Source organism: Pleurodeles waltl, chromosome 3_1 (genome assembly GCF_031143425.1).
Source record: "Pleurodeles waltl isolate 20211129_DDA chromosome 3_1, aPleWal1.hap1.20221129, whole genome shotgun sequence".
NCBI lineage: Eukaryota > Metazoa > Chordata > Amphibia > Caudata > Salamandridae > Pleurodeles > Pleurodeles waltl.
This window is the reverse complement of record NC_090440.1, coordinates 30,402,980-30,419,145: the sequence shown is the minus strand read 5'-3', so window position 1 is coordinate 30,419,145 and position 16,166 is coordinate 30,402,980. Positions and strand designations below refer to the sequence as shown.

The following is a 16,166-nucleotide window of genomic DNA, read 5'->3' as shown; positions in this document are numbered from 1 at the left end:
ATTCCAGGCATGTCTTTAGAGGGAGGGCTCTAGAAGCTTTTGTAACTTCAAATGGGCATCCGGTATAAGTACTCCCAAACCCAACTTCTCAGTACACTTCTGGACCTGTAGAAGACTCAGAAGAAGGACTGCCCTGCTATCCTGCTACCCTGCTGTCTGAGTGGGAAGGGCTAGTCCTGCTTCTTGAATCCAAAACACTAGAGTGACCCCAAATGCTGGTTATCTGGCCTCCTGATCAGAGCCTCAGGGATACAAAAGGCCCCAATTATGTTAAACCCTGCACCTGGATTCTGCCTGTTGTGATGCCTATTGTGGTGTCCCCCAAGTGCTGGACCCTTAGAAGTCAGGTTAAAGTTGCTCTGCCAACCCAGCTGTGGTCTCACCAGAACCAATGCAGTGTGACATAAACCTGACGCAGCTCTTCACAGTGCCCCATTGGAACTGATGCCACCTCAATGCAAACCAGCATCGCAGGCTGCACAGCTACTCAGCACCGACACAGCACGATGCAGCCTTGAAGCAAGGCTGCCTTGCACTCTTCACAGCTCAATGGAACATCCCCTGCACGGTGTATCATCAAAGAGGACCTTACATTGCTTCTCAGGAACACTGCTGCGTGGCGCAGCGCTCCATAACCAGGATTTAAGCTACCTTGCTCAGAAGACTAACGTGATCACTGTATATCTGGCATGTGCTCCGTCGGGGTCAGCCTGAACTTGTGACTTTGTCTCGGTCTGGTGTGACCAAATAACCACAGTTGGAGCTTTGTGCTTTTCAGCACTACTTTTACCTACATCTTCAAAACTGCATAACACCAGTTCAATTAATTGGATTATTGTCATTTTTTGGTGCCAAATATTTATTAAACTTCACTTTATGTTTCCGAAACAATGTGGGGGTTTTTCTTGTGTTATGTTTTCGCTTTATCACCGCTTGAAGTTCTGCATAAATGCTTTACATATTGCCTCTAAGTTAAGCCTGATTACTTCTGTGCCAAGCTACCATAGGGTTAAGCACAGGTTAAATTTGGGTTTGCTTGTGTTTCATCCTGACAAGAATTGCCGTTGCTGCTTGAGTAGGGATTCACCTCCGTCAACCAGTAACCAAACTTCGTACAATGTCTAACACTCTCCACTGCTCACTCAGAATGTTCATGTTTCTGAGTTTTCTTTTTATGCAGTTTTGTCTCTCTTACCTTTGTTGGATTCCATAATTTGACTAGAGATGTATTTTGGGCTGTCTGTTGCTGCACTCTTCTCCTCTGCCAGTCTCTGCAGCGATGAGGCAGCTTCCTTTAATGCGGCAGAACCTAGAAATACATAAAGCAATATCTATCCCTGTCATTTGTGAACTTTTACCATCTCACTGTGAGTCTGAGTGAACATTAGTCATTGACATTTGAACCAAAAAAAGGCTTGCTTGTGAATGTAGATGTACATTTTCTGTGCATTTCACCTGTAGCTTTGTCATATATGAAGGAATAGGCTCTGGGTTTACTAAGGGAATATATAGTGTATGTCTTCCTAGCCTACAGTGGTAGTGTGTGGCGGTAATCTGAAAGTAGGTTCATATTGTACTGATGAGTATGCGACGCTTAATACAGAGGTTATCACTTCACAAGTGTATAAAACATATAGTGACCATTTAGGTGCATTTGCACAATGCATATTATCACTAGCTCGACCCACTATTGAACCACTGTCAGTCTATTCTGTGGCATCAGTAGGAGCAATGGAAAGTGAAGAGTCAGCAGTGAAATGACAGGTCAGCCCACACCTGTCTCTTGTGAAACGTGTGGTGTGGTTCAGGCTTACAAGAAAGGACTGCTCCATCTGAATCTTAGGATAGTTGCATGTTTCATGTTGAAAAGGCTTGTGGTTAAAGCTCTCTTGGTTAATGTAAACGCTGATTTCTTCAGGGTGCAGGCAGGGGTCATGGGTTATACCACAGGCATGAAGCACGCTGCAAGTGCATGAACATTTTATTTGCACGCATCAGAATCTCCACGGATTTATCCCAGAGTGCGCAGATGCTGTTAATAATTACATGACTGTGTGTTTACATCGCTAAAATCTCTGTCCCTGTCCTTCTCTCTCGCTCCCCCACTCTCAATCCCTGCTTCTCTGCCCCTCCCTCCCTTTCTCGTTCTCCCACCCTGTCTCTCTTTCTGTCTCGCTCTCAGTTTCTCTCTTGCTTTCTCTTCCTTCTCTTTCTCCTGCAATCTCGTCATCTTTTCTTCTTTCTGTTGTACTCCATCTCATTTCCTCTATTTGCCCCCTCTCTCTTTATTCTCTATGCTTCTTGCTCTCTCTCTTCCTCTTTTTCTCTGCAACTTTCTCAAACTACCTCCCTTTCTTTCTCCCTCTGTCACTGCATCTCTCTCTCCCTTGCTCTCACCTACCCCTTCTATGTGTCGGTATATTTATTTCCCATCTTTCTAACTCTCTATTTCTCTTTCTCTCTCACTCTCTCTTCTTGTTGTCTCTCCACTTCTCGCTAGCTCCTTTTTCTCTCTGTTTTTCATCTCCAATGTTGTTTATTTCTCCCTTTCAAGACTTGGTTTCTCTTGGTTTAACCCTGAGATGTGGATGCTGTCTCAGCCTGGAGCTGTCTGTTCTCTGCTCTGAGAACCAGTCAGAAGTTCTGTCCTTAAAGAGATACCTACATCGAGCTCTGGGCCTCTCTTTGGCGGTCCCAGATTCACTACTGCTAATGTCGATGTGGTTTTCCTTTTCTGAATTTTCTGTCATATTTTTTCGTTCTGTGGCTCATACTTTGCAGGAGGTATTCAAGAGTCATGTGATTGTCAGAATAATGAACAGAAACTTGGGCCCATATTTATACTTTTTGACGCAAAACTGCGTTTGCGTAGTTCTGCGTCAAAAAGTATAGCACCATCTTGCACCATTCCAGGACACCAGCTGGGCGCCAAATTTATGGAATGGCACACATTGGCGCAAAGGGTGGGCTAAAGTCATGGAAATTGACCTTAGCTGGGTGGGGGTGGCATTAAGGGAGAAGGGTGTTTTGCACCAAAAAATTACGTTGGGCTGGTTAGAGTAAAATACCAAGCATTTGGAATGCAATAGTCTTGTGTTTGCTCGAGTTAGAGCTCATAGCGGAAAAGCCCCCCTCTGCTGTTGGTTTATGTTTACAGAGGGAGCTGGTGGGGAGGAGTAACTGAACAAGCACCCACACTGTTGAGGTGAAACAGGCAAATGCCCCAAAAAAATCCCTTACAGAAGAGATAAACAGGACATAGCGTAATTAGACAGTACTTTGTGCTGCTCCCAAAGTGAAAAAAGGCAGGACAAAGAGGCAGAACTGACCACTAGCAAGCAATGATTTTTGAAGGACACTGCAACTAACAAATGAAAACGCTGGAACTCACTCTATAGTATACTTAAAAGTATACAGCAGGCCGAACCATAACGCTCTACCTACAAATGACTCTAACCAGCCTAGCGTAATTTCTTGACGCAAAATCATCCATACCACATGACTCCTGTCTTAGAAAAGAGAAAAGTCTTGCCCACCACCCCAATGGCCAGCACAGGGGACAAGGGTCCCCTGGGCATGGCCATTGCACCCGGTGCCCCTAATGGCACTTTGAAAAATACAAATCAAAATACTTACCTCTAATTACTCTACTTACCTGGGGTGGGGTCCCCCATCCTCCGGTGTCCCTCTGGTGGGGGTGTTGCTTCGGCTTGGGGAGGGCACCTGTGGGCTCTTTCCATGATGTTTGACCATGAAAATGGGTCCACAGGACCACTAACGCCTGCCCTGACCCAGGCGTTAAATAATGGTGCTAAGCAGGCTTAGCACCATTATTTAGGCCCGCCTCCCTCCCGTGCACCATTTTTTGCACTGGAGGATAAATAAGGCGCTAGGGCCTTTGAGTCATTTCTTGGATGGGAATTTATCATGCAATAAAACATTATTATTGTGTCGTTTTCCCTTTTGAAAAGCTAGTAAAATGCGTACGTTTATGTACAGCATTGTCAACTGGAAATAACCATTCTTTTTCTAGAACACCAATGAATTTTATTTCCTTTAGCGAGCTAAAAAAACATGACCACTTTGCAGTCAAAATGAAATGGAGGCCTGCAACTTGTGAAATGTGGAAAAGGTACTAACCAGAAGTGTTGGGATGGGGGGATGACAAGAAAAGTCATTGCAGTATAGTTTCAGTCACACACTTTTGACATTTTTCATTTTATTTCTCAAGAAATTGTGTCTTTTTTGGTGAAATCTGGCAATGAGGAATATGACTATCCCAATCCTAACTGCTGACATGTTATTCCACAGCCCCAAAACTGATGATATAGATGTGTAGAGCTGTATCTATAGTCACAACAGATATAGGGTGCGAGAATCACAGTAAAATCATGTTTTAATGACAAAATTGCATTTAAGAATGCTTTTCTGGTTTCAATTTTTTTAAACCTGTTTCCTCTTCTCCACCCTCCTCTTTTTTACCCCATAATCAACCTAGTTCCTTTCTTTTCTCTCCTTCTTTTCTGGTCCAACTCGCAAGCGCTTTGATCTGCTGTAAGTGTTGTGGTCTTTTAACCACGCCCATCTCGTGTCCATCACTTTCATTGTTTCCTGCGTTTGCCTTTTCAAAAATCACATGATGTCATTGGTAAATGCTTTATGTTTGTCACGCCTTGAGGCTGTTTTTGTCACGCCTTGTAGACTGTTCCTGTTACATGGATTATTGCAATATATAATTCAGCGTGGGCAAGCTATTTCTTTTGTCTCTACCCTTTGTGCTGCATGGCAGCTATGGCGCTCACAGCGCAAACAGGCACAACAGTGTGAACTTGATTTGCGGTACTGGAGCACTGGTCATATTCTTCCCAGTTACATAATCAGAGTCATTTCTTGTGGCTCTTTCCTTAAAACACTTGAAATTGGTAAATGCTTTAGGTAAAACAGAAATCCTCAAAGCAAGCAGCTCTCTCGGCATAGCGGGACAGCCTACACTACAATATTCATTGCACTCAGGAAACTAGCCCACTAATGCTTTGCAGGGCATTACTTTTGCAAAATATTTTTGCTCATAACTCAGCATGTGGTGGTCCTAGAACAATGGGACTACCAACCAAACTTTCACGGCAACGCGTTCTTTCTGTTTATATCATCCCTGCGTTCCCACATTAGGTTAGTGGAGCCCCCAAAATTATAATCTCTCTAACCATTCCGTGTCTGATTAAGCTCTCTCATGGCTGGAGTGGCATACTGCAAATAGATTGTGTTTTAAGGGCCTTGTTTTTAATATCATCACTATAGTATTGCTACTCCGGACAGTATGCAAAGCACTATGCCCTCTAGGGGCTAAATATATGGATACACTGCATTTATTATTGCCATTTTCTATTTGTGTGGTTATGCTTTCTAGGGGCTAACTATAGAGTTACATGACCATGTTTTTTACAAATGCTGTTTTAATTGTGGTGTCCTCTAGAGGCTGTTCTAAGCATATGAATTTAATCAAATATTTGTGGCACGGAAACTTTCCCCTAATGCTTTGCAGGGCTTTGCAGGGCATTACTTTTACAAAAAATGTTGTTCATAACTCAGCCTGTGGTAGTCCTAGGACAATGGGACCACCTTCAAAACAGTGACCCCAATGTGCTCTCTCTGTGTATATTGTCTTTAGGTCCCCACGCTATGTTAGTGAGGACTCCAAAATAATAATTCTCTCAGGGCTGAAACATTTGTTTTATTGCTGGGTTAAGTTATCTTTAATGGACCTTGCTTATAATATAATAGTAATACTCCTGCTAGGCTTGAAAATGTGTAAGACTCTACGTCCTCTAGGGGCTAAATATAGAGTTACAGTGCATTACTTTCTCCCATTCTTTTTTCATATGGTTAAGCTCTCTAAGGGCTGACTGTATGGTTATATGACTGTGTTTCTTCGAAATGCTTCCGTTTTTTGGCCTAAATGCTGTGCAGGGCATTACTTTTACACAACATTTTTCTAACAACTCAGCCTGTGGTTGTCCTAGGACAATCGGACCACTTTCAAAATAGTCTTTCTGTCTACATCATCTCTGGGTCCCTACACTAGGTTAGTGGGGACCCCAAAATAACTCCTCCCACCACTCAGTGTCTTTTAAGCTTTCTCCTGTCTAGAACTTTTGTTTTACAGCTGGGAGAAGTTTTGTTTTTATGTCCTTGTTTGTAATATTATTGCAGTACATCTGCTGGCCCTAAAAACGTCATGTAGGGGCTAAGTATATGGTTACACTGCATTGCTTCCTCCAGTTTTTTCATGGGTTTATCCCTTTTAGGTGCTAACAATATGGTTACATGGCCATGTTTCTTACAAATGATACCTTTGGTATGGTGCCCTCTCGGGGATATTTTGAGCATAACAGTCTAATGCCAAATTGATTGAGGTGTATATGGTAATTGTATATGTTTTAATTACTCCTTATTACAACTATGACCATAAATCAGGCCAATTTAACATCCTTATTACACTATGACTGTTTGAACAATCGTGATGTGTTCGGGTAACCCTTCTAACTTATTTCTCCTCTGTGGCTGTCTTCTGTCTTTTTGCAGGAATTGTTTTAGCCAGCCAGCAACTCTGATGGTTGGGTTTTGAAAGATTTATTCTATTGGAATTAGCGTGACAGGTTTAAATTAGGATGCTAAGTGGCAACATATTCATTTTATGCTGCAGAGAGAGGAAGAAGGTAAATGGAACTGCTTTAGTTGTGTGAAAGGCTACTGGAATTATATGGCAGGAAACAATGAAGTTATGAGGCAGGGTTGACCAATCTATGTGGCAAGAAAAGTCCAGTTATACATTTACAATGCCGATAACTCTAACTCAAGCAAATGTGAGACCCATTGCATTGCAAATGCTTGTTTACTATTCTCTCCTTCAGTCCCATGTGCTTGCTTCTGCTTTCCTCTCCCGCCATCTCCTTTCCTATTAACTCTTCCATTCTTCTTCCTGCTTCTCCACAGTTGTCTCATCTTCTTTCCTGTTTCTCTACTCCAGTCTCCTCTTGTCTCCTCTCCTCTTTCCCCTCTTCTTGTGTGCCTGCTCCACTTTCCTCACTTTTTATCCCCTCTCAACATTCCCTCTTTCCTCTCCTTTTCTTTTATCTGTAGTTCCCCTCCTCTTTGCTCGTAAACTGTCCTCTTTTCTTCCTCCACTCTTCTCCTCACTCCTTGGCCTTTCCTCCTCTGTCCCCTCACCTTCCACTTAGGTACTCTCCTCACTCCTGATTTCTCTCCTCACCCCTCCTTTATTCCTCTGTACCTCTCCTCTCCTAGATCAGTACAGAAAGCTTATCTCAGGCCCTTGCCTGCTCTCAGTCACTCACCATTACGTGCGTTGAAGATTGTCTCATTCTGTGCATTGAAGACTGTCCCATTCTGTGGGTTGAAGATTGTCCAGAGGATGTCCTGGGCCTCTTTGCAGTCTGCTGGGATGGACTTGAGGACTTCTAGGACCTGCTCCAGCACCATGGAATCTAGGGAGGAAGTGAGATGTGACAGGTGTTGAAATCTGGATGTGAGAACACTTCAGAGAAAGTGGTACCCTTGCATCTACTGAGGGCACACATAGGCACCAGAATCACAGATAGATTCCGAGAAGTGAATCTACTTCCATACAGCGTCACTCTTCCAATGAGTCAAGTGGTAACTTCTCCACGTCAACCGTACCTATACCTCTACTGCTGTTAAAGCTGTGGGGAGCACAGGACTGTGTTTGTGGCTCAATGTAAACAGCCAGACACAAGCCCTTAAAACATGAGACCACTACATATAACAATGAGTTATGGTGTAGCAGGAAGTGACATCACAACCCTATCATGCTATCGCAGTTCCTTTACGAGTACACCAGACCGGATGGGGAGAAGCAGTCACATCCACACTGAAGGCAAAGCAGTCATGAATACTTGCTTGCAATGTTCCATAAAAATACTAAGAAGGGTTGAACTATTCCATTCAAGGTAGAGCAGTCAAACCCATTAAATATGTAGCAGCACTTCCAAGAAAGACTCCTACTACGTATAAAATGATAGAAGCTAAATAAAGTAGAGTTGTTAACACTGTTTCAATTAAAGTAAAGCAGCCCTGATGAGAAGTAATGCTCCTACCCCATGGAAGGTATAGAAAACCTGCTGAGACGTAATGCTACAACCCCATGGGAGGTATAGAAAACCTGTTGAGAAATTACGCTACTACCCCATAGAAATTATAGGAAGCCTGCTGAGAAGCAATGCTACTACCCCAAAGAAAGTATAGGAAACCTGTTGAGAAGTAATGCTACTGCCCCATGGAAGGTATATCAAGCATACTGAGAAGTAATGCTACTACCCCATGGAAGGTATAGCACACATACTGAGAAGTAATGCTACAACCCCATGGCAGGCATGGAAAACATGGTGAGAGGTAACACTACAGCCCCATGGAAGGTATAGAAAATCTGCTGAGAAGTAATGCTACTACCCCATGGAAGGCATAGCAAGCATACTGAGAAGTAATGCTACTACCACATCAAAGTTATAGCATGAATACTGAGAAGTAATGCTACTAAATCATGGACGGTATAGCAAGCATACTAAGAAGTAATGATACAACCCCATGTAAGGTACGAATCTATAGCAAACCTGCTGGGAAGCAATGCTACTGCCCCATGGAAGGTATGGCACCCTGATGAAAAATATTGCTACTACTGCATGGAAGGTTTAGCAACTCTGCTCAGAAGAAATGCTACTGGCCTATGGAAGGTATAACAAAATTACTAAGTAGTACTGCTACTGCCCCAAATAAGGGTTAGCAAACCTGCTGAGAAAAGGCGCTACTGCCCCACTGGAGGAACAGTAGCCCTGCTAAGAAGTAGCGCTAATGCCCCACACAGGGTTTAGCAAACTTGCTATGAACTTCCACTGTAGCTGTAGTAGTACTTCTAAGAAGAGCTGGTTCTGTCCTGTTAAGATATACAAGGCCCCTGATGAAAAACATCTTTCATGTGCTGATAAATGCAAAGCAGCTCTGCACACAATCGCTGGCCCTCACAAGTATGCTCACTCATATGTGATGAGACTTCATGATTGAATGTATAACAGGCCTACAGGAAAGGCCAGCTACCGCCCTAGTGAAGTATACTAGCCATGCAGAGAAGGGCAGGTTCCATCCAAGTCAAGTATCCTAGCCATGCTAAGAAAGCTAGCTACCGGCCAATCCAAGTACTCTAGCATTGATGAGAAGCCAGGTACCGTACAAATAAAAGAACCATATCCCTGCTGAGAGGTCACATTATTGTCATATAAAAAGAACCCTATCCCTATTAAAAGCCTGGGAACTGACCAATTAAAAGTACTCTAGCCCTACTGAGAAGGCAAGGTTCTGTGCAAGTCAATAACCCTTCAAAGGCTCAGAAGGTCAGGCATCCTTCAAAACAGGTCCCCTACCCAGGCCGAAAAGGCCAGCTACAATTCAATTCAAGTACCCTATCCTTCATGGGAAGGCCAGGTACTGTCCACTTCAAGTACCAGAGCCATGCTGAGAAGGGACAGTGCTGTTTAATTTAAGTGCAACAGCATTGATTAGAAGGCCAAGCACTCTCCAATTAAAGTATCCTAGCCATGCTGAGAAGACCAGGTACCATCCAATTTAAAGAACCATATTCCTGCTGACAGGTCTCAATATTGTACTACTAAAAAAATCCCAACCCTGTTAGACGTCTAGGAACTGTCCAATTAAAAGTACCCTACCCTTACAGGGAAGGACAGGTATCATCCAATTCAAGTACCCTAGCCATGCTGAAGAAGGTGAGGTACCATCCAATTCAAGTACTGTAGCAATGCTGAGATGGTCAGGTACTGTCAAATTCAAGTACACTAGCCTTGAGGAGAAGGCTAGGTACCATCCAGTCCAAGTACCCTAGCAATGCTAAGAAGACCCAGTACTCTCCTATTCAAGTACCATAGCCTTGATGAGAAGGCCCGGTACCGTCCAATTCAAGTACTCTATCCATGCTGAGAAGATCATGTACCGTCCAAACCAAGTACCCTAGCCATGCTGAGAAGTCCAGGTACTGTCCAATGCAAGTACCCTAGCAATGCTGAAAAGGCCTGGTACCATCCAATTTAAGTACACTAGTCATGCTGAGATGGCCAGGTGGCATCCAATCCAAGTCATGCGGAGAAGGCCCGGGATCGTCCAGTTAAGGACCCAAGCCATGGTAAGAAGGCCAGGTACATGAAATTCAAGTACCCTAGCCTTTAGGAGAAGGCCAGGTACCACCCAGTCCAAGTACCCTAGCAATGCTGAGAAGACCTGGTACCCTCCTATTCAAGTACCTTATTCATGCTGAGAAAGCCAGGGACTGTCCAGTTCAAATACCCTAGCCATGCTGAGAGGGCCAGGTACCGTCCAATTCAAACATGATAGCCTTGATGAGAAAGCTAAGTATGGTTCAATTTAAGTACCCTAGTCATGCTGAGAAGGGCCAGTACTGTCTAATTCAAATACCATACATTTGATGATAAGGTGATGAACCGCCAAATTCAAGTACCCTAGCAAGGACGAGAAGGCTTTGGACCGTTCAATTTAGGTACATTAGCCTTGATGAGAAGGCCAGGTACTGTTCAAAACAAGTACCCCAGCCATGCTGAGAAGGGCTGGTACCTTTCAATTCTGGTACCCTAGCCATGCTGAGAAGGCCAGGTACTGTCCAATTCAAGTACCACAGCTATGCTGAGAAGGCCAGGTACTATCCAATTCAAGTACCCTAGACATGCTGAGAAGGCGAGGTACCATCCAATTCAAGTACCACAGCTATGCTGAGAAGGCCAGGTACCATCCAATTCAAGTACCCTAGCCTTGATAAGAAGGTCCAGTACTGTCCAATTTCAGAAGTGTTGGGGTGGCTGACAAGTGAATTCATTGTTGCACACTTACAGCCACAGGCATTTTACCTTTTTCATTTTATCTCTCAATACATTTAGGCTCAGATTTATGAAAAGCTGTCGCATCAGCTCTGATGTCCCACTTTTTTTGCACCCGCCTACAGGCACATAACAGCACCATGGTTACTTCATGTTTAACATACAGTGCCCCATGGCAGTAGTTAGAACAATAGCATCAAAATTATTGACGCTATTGTGGCAATTTGCTGCACTAGCCTCCAAAATGTTGACGCTAGTGTAGCAAAGTGCAATTAAAGTAAAGCAGCCCTGATGAGAAGTAATGCTCCTACCTCATGGAAGGTATAGAAAACCTGCAAAGAGTTAATGCTACAACCCCATGGGAGGTTTATAAAGCCTGCTGAGAAGTAACACTACTACCCCATAGAAATTATACCAAACCTGCTGAGAAGCAATGCTACTACCCCTAAGAAAGTACAGGAAACCTGCTGAGACGTAATGCTACTACCCCATGGAAGGTATAGCAAGCATACTGAGAAATAATGCTACTAAATCATGAACCGTATAGTAAGCATACTGAGAAGTAATGATAATACCCCATGGAAGGTAGGAAGCTATAGCAAACCTGCTGAGAAGTAATGTTACTGCCCCAAGGAAGGTATGGCACCCTACTGAGAAATAATGCTTCTACTGCATGAAAGCTTTACCAACCCTGCTCAGAAGCAATGCTACTGGCCCATGGAAGGTATAGCAAAATTGCTAAGTAGTACTGATACTGCCCCAAAAAAGGCTTAGCGAACCTGCTGAGAAAAAGCGCTACTGTCCCACTGGTGGAACAACAACCCTGCTGAGAAGTAGTGCTACTGCCCCACACATGGTTTATTAAACTTGCTATGAACTTCCACTGTAGCCGTAGTAGTACTTCTAAGAAGAGCTGGTTCTGTCCCCTTAAGATAGACAGGGGTCCTGATGAGAAACATCTTTCATGTGCTGATAAATGCAAAGCAGCTCTGCACACAATTGCTGGCCCTGACAAGTATGCTCACTCATATGTGATGAAACTTCATGATTGAATGTATAACAGGCCTACAGAGGTCAGCTACTGCCCTAGTCAAGTATCCTAGCCATGCTGAGAAGGGCAGGTCCCATCCAAGACAGGTATCCTAGCCATGCTAAGAAAGCTAGCTGCCGCCCAATCCAACCATAGCCTTGATGAGAAGCCAGGTACCGTCCAAATAAAAGAACCCTATAAAAAGACTCCTATCCCTATTAGAAGCCTGGGAACTGACCAATTAAAAGTACCCTTACCCTACTGAGAAGGCCAGGTACCGTGCAAGTCAAGTACCCTTGAAAAGCTGAGGAGGCCAGGTACCATCCAATTTAAGTCGCCTATCCAGGCTAAAAAGGCCAGCTATGATTCACTTCAAGTACCCTATCCTTCATGAGGCCAGGAACAGAGCACTTCAAGTACCATAGCCATGCTGAGAAGGGGCAGTGCCGTTCAATTTAAGTGCAAGAGCATTGATGAGAAGGCCAGGTACTCTCAAATTCAAGTATCCTAGCCATGCTGAAAAGACCAGGTACCATCCAATTTAAAGAACCATATTCCTGCTGTCAGGTCTCAATATTGTCCTACTGAAAGAATCCCAGCCCTGTTAGAAGTCTAGGAACTGTCCAATTAAAAGTACCCTAGCCCTACAGAGAAGGACAGGTACCATCCAATTCAAGTACCCTAGCCATGCTGAGAAGGCGAGGTACCATCCAATCCAAGTACCGTAGCCATGCTGAGAAGGCCATGGACTGTCCAATTCAAGTACCCTAGCCTTGATGAGAAGGTCCAGTACCATCCGATTTCAGAAGTGTTGGTGTGGCTGGCAAGTAAATGCATTGTTGCACAGTTTCATGCTTACAGCCACAAGCGTTTTACATTTCTCATTTTATCTCCCGATAAACTTAGACCAAGATTTATGAGAAACTGTTGCATCAGCTCTGATGTGCTTCTTTTTCTGTGCCCCCCTACCGGCACCTAATGACACCATGGTTACACCGAATTTAACATACGGTGCACCATGGCGGAGTTAGAACAACAGCGTCAAAATTGTTGATGCTATTGTGGCGCTTTGCTGTTCCAGCGTCAAAAATGTTGACGCTAGTGGAGCAAAGTGCAAGGAGGCCTGTTAGACTTGGCATTCTTGGCGTGGTATTCCCTAACTTTTTTGCCCTCGTTTCCCAGGTTGTTGATGTATGCTGGACTCTGTTTTTGCTGTTTTTGATACTCTGGCACGTTACCATTGCTATCCAGTCCTAAAGCGCAAGTGCTACATTGTAAAATGTATGAGTATTTGGCTTTCCATGATTGGCATATTTGATTCACTAGTTATCCACTAGTACAGAGGTGCCTAGGGCCTCTAAATGAAATGCTACTAGTGGGTCTCCAGCACTGGTTGTGCCACCCACATTAGTAGCCCTATAGACATGGATCAGACCTGCCACTGCAGTGTCTGTGAGTGCAGTTTTAAACTGCCAATTCGACTTGGCAAGTGTACCTACTTGCCAAGCCTAAACCTTCCCTTTTTATACATGTAAGGCACTCCTAAGGTAGGCCCTAGGTAGCGCCATGGGCAGGGTGCAGTGTATGTTAAAGGTGGGACATGCACTTATGTGTTTTACATGTCCTGAGAGTGAAATACTGCCAAATTCAGTTTTCACTGTCGCAAGGCTTATCTCTCTCATGGGTTAACATGGGGGCTGTCTTTAAATATTAAAGCACAGATTCCCTGTGAGAGAAGATAGACATGTGGAGTTTGGGGTCTCTGAACTCACAATTTAAAAATACACCTTTTAGTGAAGTTGGTTTTTAGATTGTGTGTTTACAAATGCCAGTTTTAGAAAGTAGGCATTTTCTTGCTTAAACCATTCTGTGACTCTGCTTGGTTGTGGATTCCCTGTCTGGGTCAGTCTGACCGTTGGGCTGTTTGCACCTCTCCTTTAGACAGTGACACAAAGGGAGCTGGGGTGTAGCCTGCATATCCTGATGGGCCATCTGGGCTGAGGGTATGGGAGGAGTGGTCACTTACACCTGAAAGGGCTGTGCCTGCCCTCACACAATGCAGTCTCCAACCCCCTGGTGTGTGTCTGGGCCTGGCCTGGGCAAGGCAGGATCTTACAAACAAGACAGACTTTCCTTTAAAGTTTGCCTACTTCAAAGGCAGAAAGGGGTATAAGAAGAGCACCCAATCCCCCTGGAAATTAGATCACTTCTGAATTCAAGAGGAACCTCTGCCAAGGAGAAGAGCTGAAGAGCTGAGGAGAAGTACTGCCCCTGCCTGTGACTGTGCTTTGTTGGACTATCCTGCAGTTGCTGCTTCTGTCTGTGAAAAGGGGGAAAAGACTAGACTTTGCTGTGCATTCCGGCTTGAAGAAGAATCTCCAGGGGCTTGAACTGTGCTTGCCTCCTGTTGTTGAAGTCTCAGGGCCATCAAAGACTTCCCCTGCTATCACCTGGACTCTCTGCTGAGACTCCTGCTCTGCCAAGTGGTGCTCTATCCAGTTCCTGGTCCCTTGAAAAGTGAAGCTGGCAGACAAAGACTGAAAATCCACGCCAGACCGCCGTGCGGGGAAATTTTTGATGCACCTACCGTGACGTGGCTGATAAACGACGCGCAGCCGGCTTCGCAGCTGAAATCAACGCTCCACCTGCATCGGGCTGGAAGATCAACGCAACGCAGCTGGAGAAACGACGTTCAACACCAGCTAACAGAGGCTGATAACGATGCAAACCCCACGCAGTGCAACTTTGTGATACCGTGTGTTGGACCTGGCTTTTTGACAGGGACATCCCCAAACTTTTTGTCTCCTTCCTCCTATTTTTTCTGACCTGTTGTTGTTGGCTTTTGACCTCTGGGCACTTTACCACTGCTAACCAGTGCTAAAGTGCATATGCTCTCTGTGTAAATGGTACTATTGATTGGTTTATCCATGATTGGCTATTTAATTTACTTATAAGTCCCTAGTAGAGTGCACTATATGTGCCTAGGGCCTGTAGATTAAATGCTGCTAGTGGGCCTGCAGCACTGGTTGTGCCACCCACTTCAGTAGCCCCTTGACCCTGTCTCAGGCCTGCCATTGCAAGGCCTGTGTGTGCAGTTTCACTGCCACTTCGACTTGACATTTAAAAGTACTTGCCAAGCCTAGAACTCCCCTTTTTCTACATATAAGTCATCCCTAATGTGTGCCCTAGGTAACCCCTAGAGCAGGGTGCTGTGTAGGTAAAAGGCAGGACATGTACCTGTGTAGTTATATGTCCTGGTAGTGTAAAACTCCTAAATTCGTTTTTACACTACTGTGAGGCCTGCTCCCTTCATAGGCTAACATTGGGGCTGCCCTCATACACTGTTGAAGTGGCAGCTGATGATCTGAAAGGAGCAGGAAGGTCATATTTAGTATGGCCAGAATGGTAATATAAAGTCCTGCTGACTGGTGAAGTCGGATTTAATATTACTATTCTAGAAATGCCACTTTTAGAAAGTGAGCATTTCTTTGCACTAAAATCTTGTTGTGCCCTTCAATCCACGTCTGGCTAGGTTTAGTTGACAGCTCCTTGTGCATTCACTCAGACACACCCCAAACACAGGGTACTCAGCCTCACTTGCATACATCTGCATTTTGAATGGGTCTTCCTGGGCTGGGAGGGTGGAGGGCCTGCCCTCACACAAAGGACTGCCACACCCCCTACTGGGACTCTGGCAGACAGGATTGAACTGAAAGGGGGCTTGGTGCATTTCTTAGACACTCTTTGAAGTCACCCCCACTTCAAAGGCACAACTTAGTATAAAACAGGGCCTCTGTCCTACCTCATCAGACACTTGCTGGAGAAGAAACCTGAACCAGAAACTACATCCTGCCAAGAAGAACTGCCTGGCTGCTCAAAGGACTCACCTGTCTGCTTTTCTACAAAGGACTGCTGCCTTGCTGTTGGCCTGCTGCCTTGCTGAACTCTTGTCTGGCTGTAAAAGTGCTCTCCAAGGGCTTGGATAGAGCTTGCCTCCTGTTCCCTGAAGTCTCAGGACCAAAAATACTTCTCTCTTCCTCTTGGACGCTCCGTGCGCCGAACTTTTCGACGCACAGCTTGTTCCGCGGCAAGAAAAACGCTGCACACCGACGCTGATCGACGCGACGTCTTCGGGACGACCGAAACTTTGACGCACGGCCTCGCAAGGACAACGCCGCCCGACTTCCCGGGAGAAATCGACGTGA

At 44.8% G+C, this 16,166-nt stretch overlaps 1 protein-coding gene across 2 annotated transcripts in view; it reads right to left on the bottom strand.

The window, feature by feature from the left end:
- LOC138283719 (astacin-like metalloendopeptidase) overlaps positions 1–16,166 on the bottom strand; it is an 80,682-nt gene that overhangs the window by 42,421 nt on the left and 22,095 nt on the right. For both annotated transcript variants that reach the window (XM_069221763.1, XM_069221762.1), the window contains 2 exons: positions 7,356–7,505; positions 1,196–1,309 (listed from right to left, as the gene is read on the bottom strand). In XM_069221763.1, the coding sequence (XP_069077864.1) occupies positions 1,196–1,309; positions 7,356–7,505 (264 nt within the window). The remainder of the gene's footprint in view (positions 1–1,195; positions 1,310–7,355; positions 7,506–16,166) is intronic.